General features: G+C 37.8%; 4 protein-coding genes across 6 annotated transcripts; 3 read left to right on the top strand and 1 right to left on the bottom strand.

The window, feature by feature from the left end:
• Positions 1–2,745: 2,745 nt before the first annotated feature.
• Positions 2,746–4,315, top strand: LOC120342135 (STING ER exit protein-like). Its single transcript, XM_039410830.2, has one exon. It carries the CDS (start codon positions 2,911–2,913, stop codon positions 3,571–3,573), a length of 663 nt encoding a protein of 220 aa, XP_039266764.2. The 5' UTR covers positions 2,746–2,910; the 3' UTR covers positions 3,574–4,315.
• Positions 4,316–4,723: 408 nt separating this feature from the next.
• Positions 4,724–7,398, top strand: LOC120342133 (E3 ubiquitin-protein ligase TM129-like). The gene is made up of 2 exons (XM_039410828.2): positions 4,724–4,943; positions 5,707–7,398. Exons 1-2 carry the CDS (start codon positions 4,733–4,735, stop codon positions 6,612–6,614), a joined length of 1,119 nt encoding a protein of 372 aa, XP_039266762.2. The 5' UTR covers positions 4,724–4,732; the 3' UTR covers positions 6,615–7,398.
• A 73-nt stretch (positions 7,399–7,471) lies between these two features.
• LOC120342134 (putative peptidyl-tRNA hydrolase PTRHD1) lies at positions 7,472–9,276 on the top strand. Its single transcript, XM_039410829.2, has 2 exons — positions 7,472–7,669; positions 8,245–9,276. Exons 1-2 carry the CDS (start codon positions 7,484–7,486, stop codon positions 8,413–8,415), a joined length of 357 nt encoding a protein of 118 aa, XP_039266763.2. The 5' UTR covers positions 7,472–7,483; the 3' UTR covers positions 8,416–9,276.
• A 1,239-nt stretch (positions 9,277–10,515) lies between these two features.
• LOC120342637 (speckle-type POZ protein-like) lies at positions 10,516–24,320 on the bottom strand. 3 transcript variants are annotated; one of them, XR_013474723.1, is made up of 9 exons: positions 23,933–24,320; positions 21,858–21,979; positions 19,239–19,390; positions 17,901–18,028; positions 16,929–17,106; positions 15,282–15,460; positions 14,006–14,148; positions 12,720–13,470; positions 10,516–12,625 (listed from the first exon to the last, which is right to left on the bottom strand). XR_013474723.1 is itself a non-coding variant. In XM_039411551.2 (8 exons), exons 1-8 carry the CDS (start codon positions 24,044–24,046, stop codon positions 13,323–13,325), a joined length of 1,164 nt encoding a protein of 387 aa, XP_039267485.1. In that variant the 5' UTR covers positions 24,047–24,320; the 3' UTR covers positions 10,516–13,322. The 3 variants fall into 3 exon arrangements, 1 of the variants encoding a protein (XP_039267485.1); XR_013474724.1 differs by having other exon boundaries at positions 12,765–13,470; XM_039411551.2 differs by having other exon boundaries at positions 10,516–13,470.
• Between the last annotated feature and the right edge of the window lie 203 nt (positions 24,321–24,523).

The following is a 24,523-nucleotide window of genomic DNA, read 5'->3' as shown; positions in this document are numbered from 1 at the left end:
CTTGTGTAACAAAACATTCCACTGTTTGGTTCTTGCCTTTATTGCTGTTGTTATTGTTCTTTTTCCTGTTACCTTAGGAAAAATGGACCAAGTGCTTTGAAATGTTCAGTGGGTACAAATTGCTTTTTTCTCTAGAAGCCTATTACTGTTTTTGGATCTCCTGAAGTATGCGCACCAAGATGGCGCACAACCTGAACTCAGGTTGTGTACCAGGTTTGGGTTCAGGTTATGCGACATCTTGGTGCGCATACTTCAGGAGTAGCCTAGCCTTTTTTTTCCTAAATTTCCTTTGAGATCTGATATTTCATCCAAAATTTTGTTATATATATTTTTTTCGTGGGAACACGGCTTTTCATCCGCCAAGCTTGGCGGCGTTTTCCGATTTGACGCTACGCGAAACTCGAAGATTAATTGATACCCGTGGGTACTACGGTGCGAAAAAATACTTTTTTTGGATTACGTGTCCATATACCGTGTTTCCCCATAAATAAGACCTAGCTCGAAAATAAGGCCTAGCCAAAATTTTAAAAACGATTTTAATATAAACCCTTCCCCTAAAATAAGTCCTAGTCGATAGCGCAAAAGTTTTTTTCACCTAGTCCAGTCGACAGCAAAAAGTCTCTCCTACACGTTTTAAATGTTCAATCTAAATGTGTGAAAACGGAAAACGTGTTATTTATAGGTAAATGGATATCGGTTTTCATGTTATGTATATTTGAAAATCTCGTAATTCTCTACTTTGTAATTTTGGTTTTGATAAATGAAAATAAGACGTCCCCCTCAAATAAGTCCTAGTGGTATTTTTCGAAGGAAAATTGAAATAAGACCCTGTCTTATTTTCGGGGAAACACGGTATTCGGGCATCGCTTTCTTGATTTATGTACAACACTTTCTCACGCCTTTCGTCCTCAACAAGACTTTGTATTTAAAGGATACCCGAAACTCGATTCAGATATTTTCAAAAGGATTCGCCACAACATAAATTTTTGAAAAGATTCGCCACAACGCTAATTTTCGAAAGGATTCGCCACAACGCGAATTTTCAGAAGGATTCGCCACAACATGAATTTTTGAAAGGATTCGCCACAACGCTAATTTTCGAAAAGATTAGCCACAACACAAATTTTCGAAGTGATTTTCGACAACGCGAATTTTTGAAAGGATTTGCCACAAAGCGAATTTTCAAAAGAATTCGCCACAACGCGAATTTTTGAAAGGATTAGTCTCAACACTAATTTTCGAAGTGATGTGCCACAACCCGAATTTTCCAAAGGATTCAACACAACACGAATTTTTGAAAGGATTTGCCTCAACGCAAATTTTCAGAAGAATTCACCACAACGCGAACTTCTGAAAAGTATTTTCGCCATACATGAAACAATGCGCGATATGAAATAATAAAAAATAAATTATATCTTACAATTTACAGAAACAAATATCGCGTTGTTGCAGTTGACGAGGGGTCGCGGAAGACTCAATGAGTCATCTACCAAGATGGCGGACACTGGAACGTAGAATGTGTGCCAGGTTAAGGTTAGGCCTCAATTTTATTTCAATTTCCCTTATTTTAGTTCAACTACGAGTTCGGGGACTAGCCAAGTGACTTCCGTAATATTTGTACCTGAAATTATGGCCTAACCCTAAGAGCGCCGGCTAATCTGCGTTGGCAACACAATTAATGCTTCCAACTGATTGGCTATCGCGCAGCGTTAGATCGGGGAATTGTGGCATTATCATTCCGTAACAAATATGGAACAATGTAACAATTTAAATTATGCGTTGTGTCTGCTTTATTAATTTTGCTGTACGTCATGCTGTGCGATAGAAACATGCTGGCAAACTACACCACTGATTGCCAGCGCGGATCCGAATCACGTAGCATCACTTTGTGCAAGAAGATTGCTTGACTCCTCGCCGTCGTAGGTTTGTTCAAGTAGCTTAACTGCTGGTCAGCTTGTAAATGGCGTAATGAAAGACCTCAATTTTGTCAATTTTCATATATATATGAGAAAATATATTATTAACTGTGAAAAACCTATTGCAACTAAGAATGGCAAACTGTCAAACCATACGAAGAAGTGGAAAACTATTTTTAACTGTTTTTTTTAAGTGCAATTTTATTTGTGATATTGTGTCTATATAAATGTGATGTTTTTATTAATAAAAAAAAATGCTGGTCAGCTTTCCTTGTGAGATACCCTTTCCCGGTGGTGGGTGGCTGGTCAGGGATAAATGTAAAAAAAAATCCTATCTCATCCTGTTCACCCCAACAGCTTTTTCACTCGTTTTGTATCCGAAAGAATAATGTGAGGTTATATAGTCGTAGGACATGTCGCACATCTGTGTCTTAGGCCAGTAAGGTCTTGAACATGTATACCGTCTCTGTTTTACTGTTTAATTATTAGGCAGATACTGTTACATTTTTGAGGAAAATAAACATACATACATAGGACACCCGGGAGTTGACGCAAAATAACGGTGATGTAACAACTGAGATTTAGCTTTCTGTATAGAAAGGTTATAACACGGACTTGCAATTTCTTGCAATTTGGATTCTATTTGACATTTTCAGTTGTCTTTATAAATTTAACGTATAATTTGATAACGCAGCGGTCATTTTAGTATGGTTTCACTGATCGAGGAAAAATACGTACTTATAGCAGCACTCTCCCGCGCATGCCCACATAAAAGCAATATGGCGACGCTCAGCGGCGATGATGAAAACCCTCCATCAGCTGTCGTTGTATGGTAAAAAACTGATCGCACATAATCTGAATACCGGCGATTAAGATAGTCCGCTTTTTTCAGCAATATAAAAAAACACGTAGCGATATCGTTTTGGACTTTTGGTGGTTGATATTTATCGTTTGCTGAAGATTTTTCTGGAGTTTCACGGTTTTTGGGAGAAAAATGCCCAAAATTATTTCACGTAGCGTGGTTTGTACAGACACAAAGGACCAAGAGACTTATGGCGATGCAAAGCCACTTCATACATATTATTGCTTATGCGGACAGATGGTTTTAATCCTGGACTGTGCCATTGAAAAATTACCGCTGCGGAGGCGCGATAAAGCGAGAGTAATCGACAAGAAAAAACATGCTTATCGTCTTAATAACGTTGAAGAAGACGAAACGATATTCTTGAAATGGGCTGACGGAATCGAAAAACAATTCAGACAAAAATGCAAACGATGTAGTTTGCCGTTGTTGTATCGCCACACAGAAGAAACAAAAGATGCAATTTTCATATTCTATGGCGGTCTGGTTACCGAAGGAGATAGCGTTTTTAAAATGAATATAAACAGCAAACCGAAATCTGCTCCTAAGAAAGTCACATTAATAAAAAGAACAAAAGACATGGGAAAATTCAGTTCCGTTACTGTCTCGACAATTGACGATGAAGAGGATGCGTTGGAGGCTCGCGAAATTGCCGATAGTTATGCAGCGAATGCTAAAGTTATTGAACGGCAATTGGAAAGAAAAGGAATGACAAAAAGGAAAAATAATCCTGGTGAAGGGGGAGCTGGTTTGTCTAAGAAAGTAAAGGGAACTTTGATTGATGGTTTGGGCTGAGAATTTAAACTATGCCGATGTATTTGGAAAATTTATGAAACTTTTGAAAGCGAAGATTTTTTCATGTTATATACTATTCTCTATTTTTCATCATTTGCTATGGACAAGGCTCTATATCAGGAGTTCTGGACCAGGGGCCAAACATTTTTCCCACCTAGACTAGCGGGCCATATAAGTGTGACATAAAAGTTACTTTTTATGAACAATATTCACAGTGTTACAAAAGCAAAAGGGGAAAACAATGATCCTCGTGCCAAAACTAAATTGAATCGCAATCTCAACAAATTCCTCGAGCTATTTTTAGCTTAGCCAAAATTTTGCTTTAGTTTGCTTGAGGAAACTTTTACTCACCACACTGGCTGGCTACTCATTAGGATAGGATTTACCTATTTATCCGGGGGGGTGAGAGGAAAGCTGAAAATACAGCTTACCCATATAGTGAACCACAGCTTCTGGTTCGGTTACCAGTCCATGTCAAGTATCGGATTAGTTAGCCAGTTATTTGTTTGTGGAAGCATGAACTTTGCGGGGGAAGCCGACCAGGGGTTACATGAACCACCCTACGGCGGCAAAAAGTCTAGCAATCCTCTTGCACATGATCATCCCCGCATGGGATTCAAACCAGCGAACCCACGCAGGATAATCAGAGGTGTGATGGCGAGCGTATTCCCAACGCTCCACACGATGGGCCACACCGGCGAACCATTGAGTTCTATATATTTGCATGAAATCTACCAGTTTTGTATTTTTTATAATCACTCACGGAAAATCGTGCAAAACAGAATAATTATCGTAAAACAGTACAATACTGCGCTAAACAGAGGAAAACTTTGTTTGTCCTGTTTTTCTCCTATTTTGTTGTGCCCAACATGTTTTGCACTATTATCAGTTAGTGGTAGAATTTGATTTGTATATCTGTTCGTTATCTGACAAAGTTTTCACACTATAATTCTGGTTTCAGATATTTTTAGATTTCTTCATTCATGAACGAACAGGGTGTCCAAAAAATTTTGTGATGTTGTCTTTCTCATATATGATCCAGACTAAAAGGAGTGGGCTGTTTGTCAGTTTTGTTAGATTTTTTTCCTTTTTTGTTTTTTTCCATATAAAATTTGTTTATGTTCAAAAATACAATTCTTTTTAGATATAAAATAAAGCCATGGACCATTCGAGTCCGACTATAATATTCAGTATTTTCTATTGGTTATTCGCATTTTGTTTCATCGTCGGACCAGCAGATTTCAAAGGTGCTGGACTTACTGTGGAGAATTTACTCTCGTCTTGGCTGGGAAGCGAAGAGATAGACTTTGTCAATTTCCATATTAAAAGGACGTCTGCAACTTTAATTGTTCATTGCCTTTTTCCGATTGGTAAGTTTTATATTTTTGATATAACCCTTATTTATGTATTTTGCTCAGAAAAAGACCCTGTGCAAGCAAGCCTCCGCCGGTAATGTGGGGGGATGAAAGTTAGCTGGATTTGAAACCGAAATTTGTAATTGAGTTTATTTGATATGCCAAACCAGAAAACACAATGCACACATGTACAGGGTGTTCATAAAGTTCCTTTACAATTTCAATTTTGGCATGAAGTCATTTCTCAATATATCTTAACCAGGTTTGTTGTTTTCTAATCAGTAATTGTTCAAGTATTTTTACTTCATTTACCGTAGTACATCTGTTAGGCCAAAACAATATGGTAATGATAAATACCGTTTGCAATTTTAAAAAATTTTAAGACTTTCTTGACAACCTATATATAAGAATAGGGAAATGAACGGAGCGCCCAAAGAGTAACGCCTATTATTCCTAAAATTAATTCAATACATTCTAAATGAGTTATATTCAATATGTGATATTTGCAATTATGGTAAATTTGATGTTGGACTTCATGGTGTAGGAAGCCGTAATGAACAGCGATTACATGAACCAGATTACGGTGGCGAGGAGTTCAGAAATCCTCTCGCACATAACCATCACCTAGCACGGGATTCAAACTTGCGAACTCATGCATGGTAATCAGAGGTACGATGGTGAGCGAATTCCTAACGCTTAGCATGGCACGATGCGTCACACCGCCAAGCCCTAAATATAGTAATTCTTTACAAGTCGAAAGTTTACATTTCAATTTTAGGTTACTATGTGGGCATGACTCTGGTTCCAGACTCCGGTGTTTCATTCGGTGATATGTTTTCGACGTCTCTCGAACTCGGATGGCATGTTTACTCAAGTATATCGTTGGTTATACTCCTTGGAGCACTGACGGTTGTGTTTTATTGGCAGATAAATAGTTGGTCGTATCACCCTATAGCGACGAATCTATCTCTTTATAAAAGCGAGGACAACACATCAGACTCGGCATGGAGAGTCCAAGCCAGCGAGGTGAACAATGAATTCAGACGAATTGACAAATACGCTACGTCGTTCGTTGGTTGGACACGCGTCATCGTAACGGAAAACTGGATTATTGTGACATCATTATATGGAGTTAAACTGACACCACAAGATAAAGCAACGATATCAGTACTACAGACAGAAGAACATGCAGTTTCACCAGAATCCAACGCTATGGTTCAGTATGTTCATTTACGAATAAAACCGACAATCCAGCGCACTTTGAAACCATATTTTGCAAGAGTCATATCCGTAGAGTTTAAAGACTTGAAAGAAAGTTTACGTACGAGAGTTTATACTCTTCCAGATCTTAGTATCCTACAATCAACAGACGAACTGTTTTTGAAAGCGTTTCGTGAACAATTAAACCAAAATGACCGTTATACGTCGTCTGATCCTCTCGACCAGTGTATCGGTTGCATGCAAAGAGACGCTGAAGTTAAATTAACAAAAAATTGCGGCAGTACGGGTCCCCATGAATGCAAGAGTTGTAATTGTAAGCCTATGTGGTGTGCTGAATGCATGGGTAGATGGTACGCTAGTCGTCAGGACAGACACCGAATTGAAACATGGCTTTCTGGCTCCGCTACATGTCCAATGTGTCGAGCTAAGTTTTGCATGTTAGATATATCTTTGCTTGATACTTGACCACCGAAAATTGTACCATATTGTTGTAAATTTAATTTTTTTCTAGCAGGGGTTCGGAAAAATTTATGCTCGACTCCAACTGCAAACATTTCAAAATACCCATGCCTCGTTTTTGACTCCAAATCCTAAACTCTGAAAAAAAATAATTAATTTTGAGTAATTAAATTTTATTTAAAAAAAAATTTAATTTTGACCATAAGCACTGCTGTTTGCAAACTCTCACACCCATGACAATGAACTTGAAATGTGTCGTTCAAAGGTGCATTATTCATTTTATAAAATATTTTCTCATGCATGGCTAGCTTCTTAGAAATAGATAACGAAATGCAGTTTCATTAGTTAAATTTATTTTTGGGAAAAGTAAAAAATTTATAGCATTTTATTTGTGGCAATATCTATTTATTATTGTATTCATCTTAGTGGCCTCTCAAAACTGAAAACAGTGTGAAACAGAATTTTCACTGTTTTCTTTTGAACTTTTACTAATATTTACACTCTTGGCAAATCATTTCTTTGTCTTCTTTGCTATATTTGTTCCTGAAATTCAGTAAAAAGTGTCGCTGACTGAATGATGACTCGTTGTGCCCCTCTCATCAACTTCTATGAGTCAAGGTTTTCGTTTTGTTATTTTCATTTGTGTTTATTGCTTTACAGTGATTCTTGCTCGATGAAAATGAATATTTGATTATTAAAATAACACAACACACAATCTTTATTTTAATTCGTTTATTCCCCCCACATTGCAGTGCAGTACTCTCAATAAATATTATATTGTTAAAATAAAGTTACACATTATTTGCCATAAAGCTTTGCAATTTTTATTATTCAGAAAACTTTACCTAAAAATAGTGAACTTTAGTTCTGTTGCTATGGCGACAATTGTGCAATATATAGTGGTTCGAGGGGATCTCACAAGTGCTCTCAAGTGGCCTTTAGGAGCTGTTATAGCCCAAGCATGTCATGCGAGCACTGTGATAATGCACCTACACAAGGATGACCCACATGTGTTGGAATATACTTCGAAATTGGATAGCATGCATAAGATTGTCTTAGAAGTAAGTGCTATTATTTTTCAAGTTTAGTGGGGGAAGATATAACTCAGGGTGGTCCAAGGTTGTGGGCTCCGCACGCCACAAAATTATTTTGGCATTGGTCGCGGCCACAATAGTACCAAGAATAGATAAACAGTGCAATACAAAACAAGCACTCCTATTGTGTGAACACATAGCTATCAGGCATTGCCAACCTAGGCTAATGGAATCCGTATCCGATGTTTAGTTTTCTATCATGCCCATATTGTTAGCATATATTCCCGATCAAAACGATAGAAATCCAGGTAACAATTTAGACTGCCCATCACATCTTCAACTTCGCTAGTTGCTTCAGCTAGACATCATACTAGTCAATTCAGTCACAGTAGTGATATAACATTATGTCAAACGATTTTTCTGATTTATTTTATGAGAAGCAATTTAAAATATCATATTTTGATTACTCTCCGAAGGCGCCGTGGTTCTTAGAAGTCCAGAGACAGACTAACCTTGTGCCGAGCCTTTTTCAGGGTGTCTCTTTAATATAACCCAATGATCAATTTTAATAGCTCATTAATAGAATATATCTTTTCCAACAGGCAAAAAATGAAGAAAATCTTTGTACATTAGCGGAAACATTGCATCAAAATGAAGTTGATTTCAAGCTCTGGATAGAACAGCCTGAAAACTTTGCAACCTGTCTGGCTACAAAACCTTGCCCAAAGCAAGATATTCAAAGATTTTTTAAGAATTTGAAACTGCTGAAGTGAAAGAAGAGCTCAAATTGGCCGAATTCTGAGTAGATTATGTAAAACCACATAGTTTCTGGAGCTCACTGCGAAGTTTGTTCGGAAATGACAAATGAATCTCCTGAGCTTCTGAATGAGTGCCCGTAACTTTGCTCAGAGATGAGTCTCCTTTACTTCTGAGTAAGTGCCCGTTACTTTGCTTAGAGATGAGTCTCCTTTACTTCTGAGTAAGTGCCCGTTACTTTGCTTAGAGATGAGTCTCCTTTACTTCTGAGTGAGTGACTGCAACATTGCTCAGAGATGATTCTTCTTTATTCCTGAGTGAGTGACCGCAACTTTGCTCAAGATATGAGTATCCTTTACTTCTGAGTGAGTGCCCGTAACTTTGCTCAGAGATGAGTCTCCTTTACTACTGAGTGAGTGCCCGTAACTTTGCTTCTGAGTGAGTGCCTGTAACTTTGCTCAGAGATGAGAGTATTCTTTACTTCTGAGTGAGTGCCAGTAATTATGCTCAAAGATGTGACATGTGTCTCTTTAATACTTTGTGACCCACTTGAATAGCTTCGCCACACATCAGTGGGGGTGCACTGCTTTATAGTAAAAAAATGTTCATTTGAATATGGTTTGGATCATTTTTACATGTTCCACCAAAATTGGAAGTTAGGGCAAGATTGCTGTTGGTCTGTAGTTCTTCCAGTTGCATAGAAATATGGTTTTGGAATAAAAATGTTCTAAAATTATTTTTGAACAAAAAATTTTGCATATTGAATACTTCTATGTATCTGTGGTGATTTTCTTACAGTGGCCCAGATGCAAAGACATCAACACCATATTATTTTTTACAGAGTTTATTTTTGTGCGATTAAATTTTTTTAAATCCTGTATTTTTATCTTAAGGTAAGGTTGGTTGTGTGGAGGGAAGAAATTTGGGGGCTCCCGAAGTATGCGAACCAAGATGGCGGACATCGGAATGTAATATGTGTACTAGGTTAGGGTTAGGCCATAATTTTAGGTATAAATACTACGGGAGGCTCTTGGCTAGTCTTCGAACTGATAATAGGACTAAAATAAGGAAAATTGGAAAGAAATTATCTCCTAACCCTAACCTGTTACGTTCCGATGTCCGCCATCTTGGTTCGCATACTTCGGGAGCACCGAAATTTGTCCCTATTAGACAGGGTAGGGTTTATAATGGGAGGAAGGAGTCAAGCAGGTGGCTCTGTTGAATACAGACCACTTTGATATCATTGACTGGAGCAGCCGCATAGCCAGAAATTTTAAAGGGAGGGGGGGGGATCTGAAATTTCTATCTGCCAAGTTAGATCGAAACAACTAGCGGGTCCGACCGAATACCGGAAATGTGTGTTTACATTAGTTTTAAGGGTCTAAAAGCGTTTTAAGCTACAATTACTAAGTACGGTTTCAAAATGGGGAATTTCGACCCCCAAAACCACCCCCCTGGACTGGAGTATATGATATATACAATGACAAACATCTCTGCAGCATTTAAGCACATCTCTCTCTAATTTTTGTAACAACACCGGCATAAAACCAGTTGGGAGCTTGACCGAGTCGCCATTTATCTAAGATTCCAGCCAAGAGGGTGGGGATTTTAAATGAGCATTATCTTGTTTTTCTGTCCGCCCACAGGTCGAAGTGAATCTCTCAGTTTTTTTTCATACATTTAAAAAAATTTCTTTCGAGTGAGTTATTGATGAAACATGTTTCTTACTATGTGTTAACACTTAGCGAGCTGAACGATAGATGACGTGTTTTCACTAATTCATGTGTCTGGAGGATCTATTATTATAAAACATTCAAGCGTTTGGAATATGATCGCCACCGCTCTGATTACACTGCATGGGTTCAAATCCCATGTGTGGATAGTTATGTGTAGGAGGATTGATGGTCGGTTACGGCTTCCTCCACCATTAAGTACATGCCAGACGCGAGGCAGTCTGTTCGACTTCCTTTCTCTCGGGGGAAATCAAATCCCGTCCAATCAGTGTCATAGAGTCGATAATAAATCAGAAGCATTATAAAAGTATTCAAACACATAGTAGTCGAACGATAACCTTTGTTCATCTGCGACTATCCATAACAGTCCGGTCCCCATGCAAACAATATTTTAAGTTTGGTTTATTACATGATAGAGCCATTACTTGCATGTCATAATGCATTTTAGTTACGGTACAGTGAGCACAAATGTAGAAAAAGAAAACTGCTCACCAATAACAAAAGATAAAATAAGAAAAATGAATAATAATTTGGGAAGGCCAGCAATGTTATTATTCTGAAGAATGTCTCAACCCAAAGAAAACAGCCCCATTAAATGAAATTTCACCAAAAGCATTTTACGAATCAGAAGGCTCACTTCGCAATACAAATTAGAAATATGTAAAATTCCCTCGATTGAATGAACCATACAAATCACACGATGTGCTTTCACTTTGAGCATGAATTGTTTGAACATAATGGGGATTTAGAATCTACCAATCAAAATAACACTATAAATACCACTGGAATGGTAAACATGAGGGCTAAAAGTCTTCAAGAGGGGGGCCAGACTTTAGACTTTGAAGTATTTCTGGTCAGAAATTAAGACCTTGCCAGAGTAGATATGAAACCATGATTCAGTAATAACAACAAAACCAAAAAAAATTCACTTTTATCAGTACATTTTCTCATTATTATTTGAGAGCAGGGGTGTGCAACATTTATTGTCGGTGGGCCATATGATCAACTTCAGACATCCACGCAAAGTTTAGATTAGTCATGTACACAACAAACTAAAAAATTCCTGCCTAGCCTAGCGGTAATGAAGGCAACGGCGAATGAATTAATGCAGCAACAAGAGCCATAATTCGCCGGATGAGAACATAAGGGGCCTAAGTCACATTTTTGTAAAATTGACTTTTTTCGGGGCTCCCGAAGTATGCGAACCAAGATGGCAGACATCGGAATGTAATTTGTTTACTAGGTTAGGGTTAGGCCATAATTTTAGGTATAAATACTACGGGAGGCTCTTGGCTAGTCCTTGAACTAAAATTGGGAAAAAATTATCGCCTAACCCCAACCTGTTACCCATGTTACGTTCCGATGTCTGCCATCTTGGTTCGCATACTTCGGGAGCACCATAAAATTTTTAGCTGGACTTAAATATTTAAGAACAGAATGGGCCTAAGTCCAGCTAAAATTTCTATTATTGAGAAATTCAGGATTTCAAGACCACCACCTTGTAGAGCATGGCTTAAAATATTGAAAAAAGATAGTCCAATATGATGGGCATGAACATTAGAAATGAAATGTCCGAAACTTACATCCCTAAAAATTTGTTCAGTGCAACCTAGGCCTAAGTCACCGTGTTTTACCTTGCATCCCATACAAAAAAATTCAGAAGTTGTTGAGAACAGAATGGGCCAAAATCCTTTATGGGGGTAAAAAAGCAGGAAGGAATCGAAGCTGAAGTGCCAAAAAATATTGATTACAAAGATATTCTCATCCACATTAAAATAACCAGAGCTCAGGTCTTTACTAAGTGTGAATATTTAGAAATAAAAAATTCCAAATTGTTTTTTGCGGTTGTCTCAAAACTCAAAATTGTGACTCAGGCCTGTTCTGTTCTCATCCGGCTAAAGTGTCTTTCCAAACAAACGGTCGGATTAGAAATTTATTTTTTATAGACTAAAGGGCTTGCCGGGTCGCGGCCCGCAGATCGTCTGTTGCACACCCCTGGTTTTGAGTGAGGGGCGCTTTTGCATGACAGTGGGTGCTTTCAACTTTTCAATAAGTACTCTTCTAACTCCCAAGTTGATAATTTCAACTAGGGACTTAGCTTTGAGAAAGCTTGCAAACGAAAACTCTCAATTAAACATTTTTTAGCCTAATATCTCAACACTCATTATCAGAAACACGATTTAAGAACAAGAAATAAAATAAGATAAAAGTAAAATAATCAAGTAAAAATGGTGCATTAATGCTCATCAGTAGCCAAGTGGGAGTTTGTAAACCATAATAGAGTCGCAATACCATGGTTTGTCACTATGGGACAAACGAACGAGTAAGATCTGCGCACGACATGACTAAAATGGAACGGTTTTGAATTTTAGTCTCTCTTCAGAACAAAAAAGAGAGTGAGGAACCAAAGTAAATTCTCTTATTTTTAAGTTTCAAATACTTGTGTGAACCTGATTGGCTAAACCAGTGAAGTATGGCAATTATCCAGAATGACCTTATTGGCTTAACCAATGATGCATGACATGACAAGTATCCAGAATGACTCTGATTGGCTGAACCAGTGATGCATGACAAGTGTCCAGAATGACTCTGATTGGCTGAAGCAGTGAAGCATGATAATTGTCCAGAATGACTCTGATTGGCTGAACCAGTGAAGCATAACTATTGTCCAGAATGACCTTGATTGGCCGAACCAATGATGCATGACAAGTATCCAGAATGACACTGATTGGCTGAACCAGTAAAGCATGACAATGGCCCGGAATGACTCTGATTGGCTGAACCAGTGGAGCATAACTATTGTCCAGAATGACCTTGATTGGCCGAACCAATGATGCATGACAAGTATCCAGAATGACTCTGATTGGCTGAACCAGTAAAGCATGACAATTGCCCGGAATGACTCTGATTGGCTCAACCAATGAAGCATGACAATAGCTGGTTGTTATAAATTGAGCAAGCAATGCCGAACCCCTACTATCATAGCTCCTCACATAACAGTGGCTGCATGCAAAGAATATTGTTCTGAGCAGAACGCAGATAAAGATGTCATATAAAAAATTGTACGACCTTTGCACCCCTGTTAGATACTCTTTGAGTAAAATCAAGTTTATCAGCGTAGACAGAATCGCAGGCAGTGAAGCATATCAGTCACGCTTGAGTTTTTATGATCTTTGACCTGGAACAACTTCTCAATTTGATGACTTGAGTCTTTTTCTTGCTGGGCCGGAGGGAGGAGATTGAATTGCAGCAAGAGCTCGAAATGCTACTGCCATCAAGTGGGGATGGGAACGAACCATGGAGTTGAAGCCTGCGGTTTCCATCACATCAATTGCGTGGCTGAAAGAAAAAATAACGGTCATCTGACTTAAAAAAGCATGCAACAAAACAGGCACTATATCAGAGGTGGGCAATTAATATTCTGAGTGGGCCAGCTATAAAAAATAGACTCGGTTACTGGCTGGAGGCTCAAAACTCAATATGAAAGACACTTTATTTATAAAAGCTAAGCTAGCGTTTATATAATAATAAGAAGCACAATTTAACAATCGGGGTTATTATGATGCTATTTTCGTCTATATCAAAGGAAATTCATATCTTTAAAACTAATTTTAGCAGACACGAGTGGGCCGAATGCGGCCTGGGAACATAATATGCCCACCCCTGCACTACATAATACATGTATCCAGGTTGGCTCAAAATATTGAAAAAAGATAGTCCAATCAGAAATGAAATGTCCGAAACTTACATCCCTAAAAATCTTTAAAACTAATTTTCAAATTCTCGACTTTAGAACAGTGGTTTTCAACCTTTTATGGCTCGTGGCCCCCTTACAGAGGGCAACAAGCCACAAGAGCAGGACAAAAACCAGTACCTGTTAATAAAATCGATCGCCATTTCTTTTAATTGGTCTGCGTTGTGTAGATCAGCCAAGATAAGGATGTCGGCAACATTTTCCACAGAGAGATTCGTACAAAGAGACTCTTCGCACATTACTTTCAACCGCTGGAGGGCGTACTAGAGCAAAATAAGACGATGTTACTTTATATCTAGATTTGTAACAAATGTTAATAAAGAAGGACCTACTGGTTGAATTGTGGGGTCGAAGAGTAAGAACTTAGAGTTGTGACATTTTGCTGGAACTGGGGTTTTGAAATGTTTAATTAGCAAGTTGGACCGTAACAGATGCGGGTCTGGCAGGTACATTTCATAGGAGGGGGGGGGGGGGGTCTTGACCCTCAAATCTATCCCCACCCTGGCTACATAGTGCTGGAGGGTCGAAACTTGGAGCTGTGACATTTCCAGCCGGAGCTACCGGAAATTTTGGTGGCTCGAGCTAAGCGTCTAATTAATTTTCCTTCTTTTTCAATTTTCTAATACTCTTTAGGTTTCGATTTCTAATATTAATTTAAAGTTAAATTTATATATTAGGGAGTTTAATTTTAAAATGTGAAACAAAGTCCCACTTCTGCAGAACTGCATTCAGACTGATGTTTTATTGTAGTGGCCAAACTTGAAAACTCGAAGGGTTTTAGGCTCCAGTTTAATATACTAACTGTTTGTTGTGAATATATCAATGTGAGGAAGTACATCTACATAACTAGGGTCGTATCCAGGAATTTTCAGGGGGGGGGGGGGACATTTTAATTCCCAAGTTAGACCGTAACAGCTAGGGGGTTCGACGGGTACATTTCAAGAAAGTGGGTTCCGGCCCTCAAATCCTTCCTTGTGACTACGCCTCTGTTCATAATATCCTCTTTGTGCAGTGTTTATGGCACAGAACAAAACTGGCACATCGTGCTCGGCGTAAGATGAACACATGCCATTGCATGTCAGATTACCCTTCTCTGGTTCATAGGTTCGATTTCTGTGAGTTTGAGAATTATGTGCAAAGAATTGCTGGACTCGTTGCCACCACAGGTCTGTCCATGTATCAGCTAGTCAGTAATGGATTTCTCCACCATCAAGTTCCTGCATCTGATACAAATAACTGACTAACTAATGCCATACCCATCATGGTAACCGAACGATAGGTCGTGGTTCTAATTCTAGGAAATTTCCTATTTATTCCGAAGCAGAAAGAAAAGCATGTGAATAAGTCGCCACATCCACTTTCTTCACCCCCCGTACAAATATCCTTCAATACAAACCTTGTCAGCAGCTGCAAGTAACTCTGCCGCCATTTGATCTAAATTTGGAGCCGCTCCAGTGTAGAGGAAGCTCAACATCTCTCGGAAAACGTCGGCAGAAATATCGGAAATTTCGACCCGGTTTAGTTTTCTCTCCTCCATCTCGTGCTGGAACATGGCTCGAAAAACAACGGATCGGGCTAAAAGAAAAATTGAATTTTCAGCGTTTTCCAACTGGGTTGTTTACGCAAAAGAAATACAGCGCAACCGTTGGCGAATGTGCAGATTCGAATTCAGTGGAAGATAGTTATGTGTAAGAAGATTACTGGCTCGCCTGTTACAACTTCCTCCATCAACAAGTCCCATGCATTTGCTATCAGCGAGTTTTTGAACTTGTTGAAACTTTTAGGTTCTCGTTGTAAAAATAAGAAGATTTTCAAGCGACCCAGTTTTGGGTCGTTACCCTTAGGTTGGAAAACACTGCTTTAAATAATATTAATTAGTTATTTACATTATAAACAGTTCAAACTGTTAGTTTAGGAATTGCATCTTTATTGTATTTTTGGCCTGAGCATGACCTGTGATGTCGTCAGTCACAGATGAATGATCATGACCAACCAGCTGTGAAGATGAACTGCCTTTGTGCTCTCTGTGGTTGTGTGTTGATGAGATTTTTGGATTACTTTGGATATTGTTATGAACATTTTCTAAATACGTTTACACTAAATTAACACTCTTTATTTTCGAAATTCTATTTCGAAGGTTCATTGAATTTTTTCTAAAATTTTCTAGAGGTTTCACTCTTTAATGATTATTTTAGCACAGATAGAAAATCAATCTGTTTTCCTAAATTGAGTCTCTTTTAAAACAAGCTAACATAATTCAATTTACACATGAAAACATGTAAGCGGGAAATGCTGATTCGTATTCTCATGCAAATTGACAATTATGTTGCAATTCTGTCGTGAAATCTTCAATGGCCTGGCTTCCGAGAATTGTCCTTCTTATCTTCATATTGACCAGGAATGACATACCGTATATCATCGCATCGATGAAAAAAGTTGTCAACCTAAGGGGTCGGCTTATGCGCACATAACTCTAATCGTACTAAAAATTAAACAGCAATTAATGAATAGTGAATATTTATTCGATGTTTGATTGAGTTATATCTTGTTTTGCCTGAAGAATTTAGACTATGATCTAATGAAAGCTTACAAATATACTTCCTATTTCATGGAAAGATATTATGCTATTTTCAATTAACTGAATATACATTGACTTCTGTATTCTCTCTATCAAACCAGACCCTGGCGCTCCAGAAGTATGTGTACCAATATGGAGTAACTAATCTAGTTCACCTACTTTACATCAAGTTGTGTGAAGGGACGGAAACCTATGGGCAGGGGTATATTCACTTGGCTACCACAGACAGTCCATGAACTCGTAATAAAACTAAATCTGAATAAAATTATGCCCTAACCCTTACTTGGTACATGCGCTACGGGAGTACAGTTTAAAATATATTCAATATTTCATACTCGATAACCTTTCTTTTCTAATGTACACATTATCCAATTTTGGTCCCCATGCAAAAACGAACAAAGTACACTGACGTATCAAAGAATTTACAATGCCACATAGAAGCATACACGCCCACTACACACCTACCTGCTATTATACTCTTATGTGCTTTAAACTCCTTCCCCTCAACGAAGAATGTACAATCGGTGAAGTCCCCTCCCTCTAGCAACCCCTCGAGGTCCTCAGCGAGTCGGCAGTCCGGCACTTTCAGTTGCATCATGTTCGATTGGCCGGATATGTTGACGGAGTCTTGGACTACGCTCACCTAAAAAAGAAAATTGGAATGGTCATGCTTGGATGGGTTTATAAACGCAGGGTGAGAGTTAAACTTAAACTATAGATGAAAATTAAATGGCCACGCATAGGTGAATTATAAAAGCAAGATAGAAATTGAACATTTTGAAATCTTCAGTAAAATGTAGCTCGCGCGAGTATGTCCAGCAGAGATCTCCAAAATAAATGAGATATTGAATAAATTCAAAATTTATATATCCAATACATTAAATTTTGGATTTTTATTATCCTCGAATAGAAATAATTTATTTCTAGAATATTTTTCTTGAAAATTATCATTTTGGGTCAGGCAAAAAGTAGATTTTAGCAACTTATAATAAATAGAAAACCAATACTACAATTTTTATTTTATTTCTGCAATAGCAGCGAGTCAAGTCAGGTTATGAAACCCTCGGGACACGTGTCCGATTCACAGCAAACTTCAAATTTTGACCGAATCCTTTCACGAATCATCTGTTTTCTGACTCGAGTCAAATCGGTGTCCCAACAGGCCAAAATATTTCATACTTCAGTTATCACCGCACTCCTCATGACTAGTGAGTTACTTTCATTTTCTTTAGATCAGGGATGTGCAAACTGCAGCCGCAGAAAAGTGCCAATTTTGAATGTTATGCGGCCCACGAGACAAGTTTTTAATTTAGTATAATATGGTACGTGCGAGTATTACCAATCCCTTTGCGCTACAAAGCCTGTACCTGAGTCTAATTTATTATTTATGCTTATGATGTTACAATGACCTAACAGCTTAGTAAGTAGAACAGATACCTCGCAAAACAGTGTCAATTTATCATCCGGCAATAATCCGTTTGTTTCATCCATCAAGAAATCTCGTCGAATGAATTTTTTAAATCCCCAATCCTTTCCTTGAACAAATCTGTACGCCCGTTGGCTTTCTGTGTGAAATAATGAAATATTTAGTACGTAAGCAGTTTTACTTAGAGTCCAAAAGTCATCTGGAACAAATAACTGGTTGATTACCTATTCCCATACCAGATATGGACTGGTAACCAGATGAAAGGCCGTGGTTTGCCTTACGAGAAATTGTAAGAAAATACCGTATTTCTCAGCTATTATTAAGGCGCTTTTCTGGAGCCTCGAAGTTTTTGGATTGATTCTGGGGGGCTGTCTTATTGGGCGGCCATGCCTATTTTATTTTTTCTAGGGTAGATCATTTTTAGCATGAGCATTCTTAAACATCATTTGTGTAAACTTTGAATCTGTTTTGATATATTTTATGATGTATTCAAGGATGCCAAAGTGTCTGCCAATCACGATGATTCACTTTGAACTGCCAGCTGTTATTCGTCTATTCTTTGTAATGACGTGACCGTTTTGAGTTAGTATATTTTTCGAGTTCAGAATATTCTCATCAGGAAAATCGTAATTTTTATATCAGATGTCTTTGTTCACATTCGTAAAATGGCCAGGCAATAAACTGGATTACTAGAATATATTGGAGTGACATTCCGCACATCTCTTTTTCACCCTATGACAACAAAAAGCGTGGAGATCAAACCACAAAGATTCCATTAAACTAGATAATAATAGGTCTTTGCTTGTCAGTCTGAGGTGTAGCCAGAGGCGTTTTTGAATGTTGAAACTCCACACTTTGTAAAATGTAAAAAAGGCTTTTTTTTACATACATAACAAGTTTTGTAGCTCAGTACACTTTTAGGGTCCCACTGAAGTATGCACACCAAGATGTCACACAACCTGAACCCTAACCTGGTACACAACCTGCGCCATCTTGGTGCGCATACTCCAGGAGGTCCCTTTTCAGGCTCTCAAGACACTTGAAACACTTTTTTTCTGACACTGGCAGAGTCGCTAGCTATTACGGTCTAACTCGACAATTTGAAATTTTAGAACCCCCCCCCCCCCCCCCTTTTGCAAATTACTGACTATGCCCCTGCTGTCAGAGACCACTTGTCTAGAATCTTGCACGGAGTGAAAATGTCAAATTTTTTATGTATAACAAAATCCACTAGCCTATCCTTATGAGGTAATAATTACTGATAACTCGTAGCTACCAACAATAAAAACAAATATTTTTTCAATCCTTGATGACCCCCACTCCCCCCTTCTGTTTAAAGCAATTCTTACCCATAGCTTTTGTTTCTTCTCGTTTACTGTTCAGGATCGAGAATTTAAATTTCGCTCGTACTTCGCTTTTGTGGCAAGACACTAGAAGGAGATAGAGGGATAAGTAGTCTTTAGATTCTTCATCTAAGCCTTTAGGGTTCACTCGCAGACACCTACAGAAAGGAAGACAAATAATGAATAGATCAGATCACATTTTGAGGTGAGACCAGACTCGGACTCTAAAGAAAAAAAATGAACAAATAAAACCAAAAATCAGGGATCATTATAAAGATCCCCCTCCCTCCAAAAAAAAACTACTTGAAGGCGGGTCTTCATATGATCTAGACTGCATGGGAGAATCTGACCGAAACTAACAAAACTATGTAGGCAACAGGGCCAGAGTGACAGGAGGTTTTGAAAGTCGAACCCCACACCTTTGAAATATAAAAAAGGGCATTTTTCTGTAGCAGACATAGCAATTTTTTTTATGGTCTACAAATTCAGACCTTGTTACTTATCGATCTTGGTCGGTGAGTATGTTGTATGTTACGCGATATCTCACGAAAGCGAATTTGCTCGAAATTTTGCATGTGCACTCATCATATCTCGGACCAGAAGCCTATTCATTCTGGATCAATTATGTCGTATAATTAGCGAGTTATTAATTAATTAGTAATGGGACACGCAGTGTCGCTATTGAGTCAGAGCGAAGGAATCAAAACCGCAGTTTCCGTTTTCGTCGCTGCGAACGAACGATAAGTCGGCGGTCTCCGGTCGCTATCTTGTTTACATGTTTGTGTGAAGATGCTGATTTGGTGATGGTACATTGCTGTTTGTGGCAAGTAGGAATGGGCAATGTAGAATAATTTACTATTCTAGAATATTCTAGAATAGTTAAATCGAATCCAGAATACCGAATCCTATTCTATTTTCATACTTATTCAAATAGTGGGAATTTCTACATTGCTGGATTTAGATGGTGAAAAATTACAAATGTATTACTTAGTATAAATGTATTATCTATTTGGAAATGTCCTGAACATTGGATTTCATTTGATACTAAACAGGCAGTTCCCAGGACAATAAAATTTAGAAATATTACAATATTTTTTGCCTTCAATTATTCCAAATGAATGTAATCCCTAAATACTAATAAATACTGATATGCTAAATTAAGACACGCTTTACACACTTTAATAGTAAGCGGTTAAATACAAAATAGACATGAAACGGCGTTAAATCATTATTAATGTAAGTCTGCCGAGTATACTAAAACATACCCGCTGAGAATTAATTAGATGCTGAACCAGCGTGTGGCCACTGCAACCTATGCGCCGTTGTAAAATATTAAATTTAACCACTATCAATTAAAATCAACCTTTTATTCTGTGAGAGCAAGACACGTAAAACCAAGTTCCCGTAAACGCGATTTCGTACTTAGTTATTAGGTAATAACATCTGAACATCAAACGTGCGTCTATCTTGAACGATAGAAATGTTATCATTAATCATTATCTACCCAGACTTAGCCCTACTCAAATTCAATACGTCACTATCTTCGCCAGATGTGGCAACTTTTTTCAAAATTTATCGGCGACTAAAATACTACAGACACTCGATCAAACGTGCGTCTATCTTGAACGATAGAAACGGACCGAAAAATATGTAATCTTTCGAGAGTGAAATTTAAATGTGACAGTTGTTTGCGTTTTGCGATATAACTTTGTATTTCGGAAAATGGTATAATAAAATTATTCGTAAATAATATTTGATCTAAATTAATGGCGAATAATGTTATAACATTTAACGCCTGGCTTTTGGTTTACGTGCATCATTTTTTTGGGAAAACTCGTAGGTCGCGAAAATTCATTTAATTTAAAATGAGGCAAGGCACGTCTGTAAACAAAGATTGTTGCATTCAGATTATCGGAATATCACCAGTAAGTCGGCACAAATAACGCTAGCTAGATAGCAAAGAAGGAAAACGCAAAAATGGTGCAATAACGAGTCCTCGCCGTGAGGTTATATTACCGACCTCTTGTCCTGAATATGCCGATTGAAATTACAGTGTTTGATGTTTACCGATTAACGGGTTCTTTGCGAGCAGACGCAAGTTTAATTAAACGAGAGAGATTTCCACGCGAGAAAAACGCTCGTCTATAATTGATAAATTAGAAACCCGAAATACAAAAATTGACGATTGGCGCCGGAGAGGCGGAAACCGAATCCTGTTATCGGATCCCGTTGGATTCGAATACTTTGGGATTCGAATCCTCCGGATTCGGTATTCTATTTTGCCCATCCCTAGTGGCAAGCCTGTATGGAGGATCTGTTCATGAATATATGCTTTGAGAGCACATAATCTTCTCAGTTTTCTTGCAAATCAATATTAGGTGATCATGCTTCTCTCAATAACAGAAATGCGCGATGCGGAAGTAAATACCCATTGAAGCAGCAGTTCGTGTCAATATAAAGCGCTCCAGAAGTATGTGTACCGAACTACCAATATGGGTGTAACTAATTTTGTTCGCCTAATCTACATCAAGTTGTGTGAAGGGACTGAAATCTATGGGCAGGGGGTATATTCACTTGGCTAACACAGACAGTCCCCGAACAGCCGGAAGAAAAAGTGTTACTTACCATTTCATTTTATCGTTTGCCCCAGACGAAAAAGTCGAACTTTTCAAAACCTCGCCCATCTCTTCCCGACAAAAACTGAAGTTGTTAATCGTCCACATGTACGAGAATTTCACAACTTTCACCTGTGAAAATATACAAGCATTAATGGTGGTTTCCCAAACTGGGCTCTTGTCATCTCTAAAGCGCTATGGAACAGTCCACTGGACAGGGCTATTTAAATGGGAGTCTTGTCCAATGGTTTCTTTTTTTTAACAAATACTAAAAATGTACTGAGCCTTTGGTACTCCTGAAGTATGCGCACCAAGATGTCGCATAACCTGAACCCTAACCTGGTACACAACCTGAGTTCGGCCTGTGAGTCATCTTGGTGCGCATACTTCAGGAGGTCTGAGCCCTTATTGGAGTTTCTCAAAATGAACCCTACCCAGTAGATAGCAAATAGAATCAATGGGGGTTGAGGTAAAATCTTTTTCGACACTTTTTCAGGTCAAAACAAAATTTTGATCAAGTTTGGAAGATTTGGAACCAGTACAGAGACCCAACATCACCAAAATAGAGCGAAGATTCTTTCTTTTATGCGAAAATCTGCAAGCACATCGGTCTCATCAATTGTTAATTTTATTTTAATATGTTCTCTTTATCAAGTTTTGTTTTTTTATTCATTTTATTTTTAAAGTTTACTTTTTATTTTAGTTCCTGAGGGTCATGGAAAATTGAGTCACGATGAAAAAAATTGGAAGATCACTGCTTCAGAAGGCCATAGCCCACGAAAAAAAGGCTAGATAGTGATGACTACATTACTTTACATTGACCATTTGTGAATATATATTATCATTATCTACTAATGAAATTGTGTGGGCACAATCATGCAAGGTTTCTCAAAATCGTATGGTAAATGAGAACAACAAGCACAATAACAACTATCAATAAACAAAGACGAAAAAACTTTTAATTGTTATTGCTAAAAAATCGGGCATTGATATTATTCGTGGAAAAGGGAGATCACCCACTCTGTTTTTATATATAAATATATAATTAAACTCTTGGGTTCCTTGATTAATGGTCAAGACCAACATGCAAACTGTCTGGATCAGTGGTTCCCAAACTATGGGTCGCGACCTACTGGTGGGTCAAAAAAGGAATCTTAGTGGGTCGTGAAAAGATGTAGAAAGCTTTGATTAATTATACTGGTTATTAGGATCAGTGGCGACTCGAATACGTAAATCTTCAAAGAAATTAAATTGAAATTCTAATCCGCGAAAGTTTACTTTTTGGGGTAGGGTTTAATTAAAATCATTTTTAAAATTCAAATTAGGTCTTATTTTCAGGCCAGGTCTTATTTTCGAGCGAACACGGTAGTTTTGCGATGATTAGCCATTGCTGTGTTCTGTGTTATGTCATAAGAAAACAAAAGAAAATAGAACCAACAATGATATTTTGTTGTGTAGATGCGCTGCAACTGGCAGTTCTAGTTTTGACTTTACTTAGAAGCAGTTGTAACTTTACTTTTATATTAATTATTAATTTGTTTCCATCAATGTTTTATTATTAAAGTTAAGTGGGTCGCCATAATCTGTGGTAATAAATAGTGGGTCCCAACTCTAAAAAGTTTGGGAACCACAGGTCTAAATTAAAGTACTGCCCAACTATCTTGAGTACAGTCTGGGATTATATTTTCAAAATTTGAATATCTAATTAGATCATGTTCAACAGAATAATTTGAATAATCAATATATATGCATAAAGAAATATTCAGTGATGGCCGATGCAGAATAATTTACAATTTGAATACATTTTTAAACAATATTTTATTTTGATATTGCAGTCTTCCGCTGTTATTCGATTAGTAAATCGTCGATTTTATTGATTATTTACCATGCGTAACTCCCATGGTTCTACACCAATTGTTTAAAAATGCATGCAACTGCTTTTCTTGTTTTAGTTGAACTATGTATGTCCGAGGAATTCTGACCTTTTTTTGATTTACATAAAAGTAATTACCGTAGGAAATGAATAGATTCTGTTTTCACTTGGGTCACCCTGTATGTGCCAATAAGACGTATTAGAAAACTTACTTGCGTATAGCACCAGTTTTCCGCTACGGGTGTTGACATGTCAGGATTCGAAGGCGAGGTCGGGGTGGCAGAGCGACTCGTACCGGGCGTCGCCCGATTCCCAGTTGCCAGCATTGTGAAGATTTATTTCAACCCAATCTTTTGAATGGTAAGATAACGATATTCCAAATATGTCTTTCTGAAAGTTTTTGTTGATTTCTATCCCTCGTAATCACGCTTCATTGAGTTCTCGATTATCCAAATTAATGTTGTGAGTCAGTACTCGCGATACCATCTCAAAAATATCCAGAATGTTGTGATATCTTCAGTCGTTCACGCAACACCCAGCTAAATTACAGTAGGATATAACAAAGTCTTGTTTTATGAAGCTTCTGATTAAAGTTTAAAGTATTTAAAAAAAAAAGAGAGAGATTTTATTTCCACAAACAATGAAAAACAACATAAAACAATATCCATAATTTTTTCCATAATCTGAATTTTAATCTCTGAACTGAGACTGGTATGTTTGCTCACCCCAGCTGCCATCATTAACTTCAATAACCTATTTAATATACTCAACCCAACACTTCTGTACCAGTCATAGCGTACAGC

This window comes from Styela clava, chromosome 3 (assembly GCF_964204865.1).
Source record: "Styela clava chromosome 3, kaStyClav1.hap1.2, whole genome shotgun sequence".
Lineage (NCBI taxonomy): Eukaryota > Metazoa > Chordata > Ascidiacea > Stolidobranchia > Styelidae > Styela > Styela clava.
The sequence above is the reverse complement of the archived record's forward strand: the minus strand, read 5'-3'. Positions and strand labels throughout refer to the sequence as shown.

Bases quoted from the DNA above. Each gene is read 5' to 3' on its own strand.
- LOC120342135 (XM_039410830.2), top strand. From the start codon at position 2,911: ATGCCCAAAATTATTTCACGTAGCGTGGTTTGTACAGACACAAAGGAC.
- LOC120342133 (XM_039410828.2), top strand. From the start codon at position 4,733: ATGGACCATTCGAGTCCGACTATAATATTCAGTATTTTCTATTGGTTA. The intron at 4,944-5,706 runs GTAAGTTTTATA...TTTCAATTTTAG, and splicing joins TCATTGCCTTTTTCCGATTG to GTTACTATGTGGGCATGACT.
- LOC120342134 (XM_039410829.2), top strand. From the start codon at position 7,484: ATGGCGACAATTGTGCAATATATAGTGGTTCGAGGGGATCTCACAAGT. The intron at 7,670-8,244 runs GTAAGTGCTATT...CTTTTCCAACAG, and splicing joins TGCATAAGATTGTCTTAGAA to GCAAAAAATGAAGAAAATCT.
- LOC120342637 (XM_039411551.2), bottom strand. From the start codon at position 24,046: ATGCTGGCAACTGGGAATCGGGCGACGCCCGGTACGAGTCGCTCTGCC. The intron at 19,391-21,857 runs GTAAGTAACACT...TCCTTTCTGTAG, and splicing joins GCAAACGATAAAATGAAATG to GTGTCTGCGAGTGAACCCTA. The intron at 17,107-17,900 runs GTATCTGTTCTA...TTTCTTTTTTAG, and splicing joins AATTGACACTGTTTTGCGAG to GTGAGCGTAGTCCAAGACTC.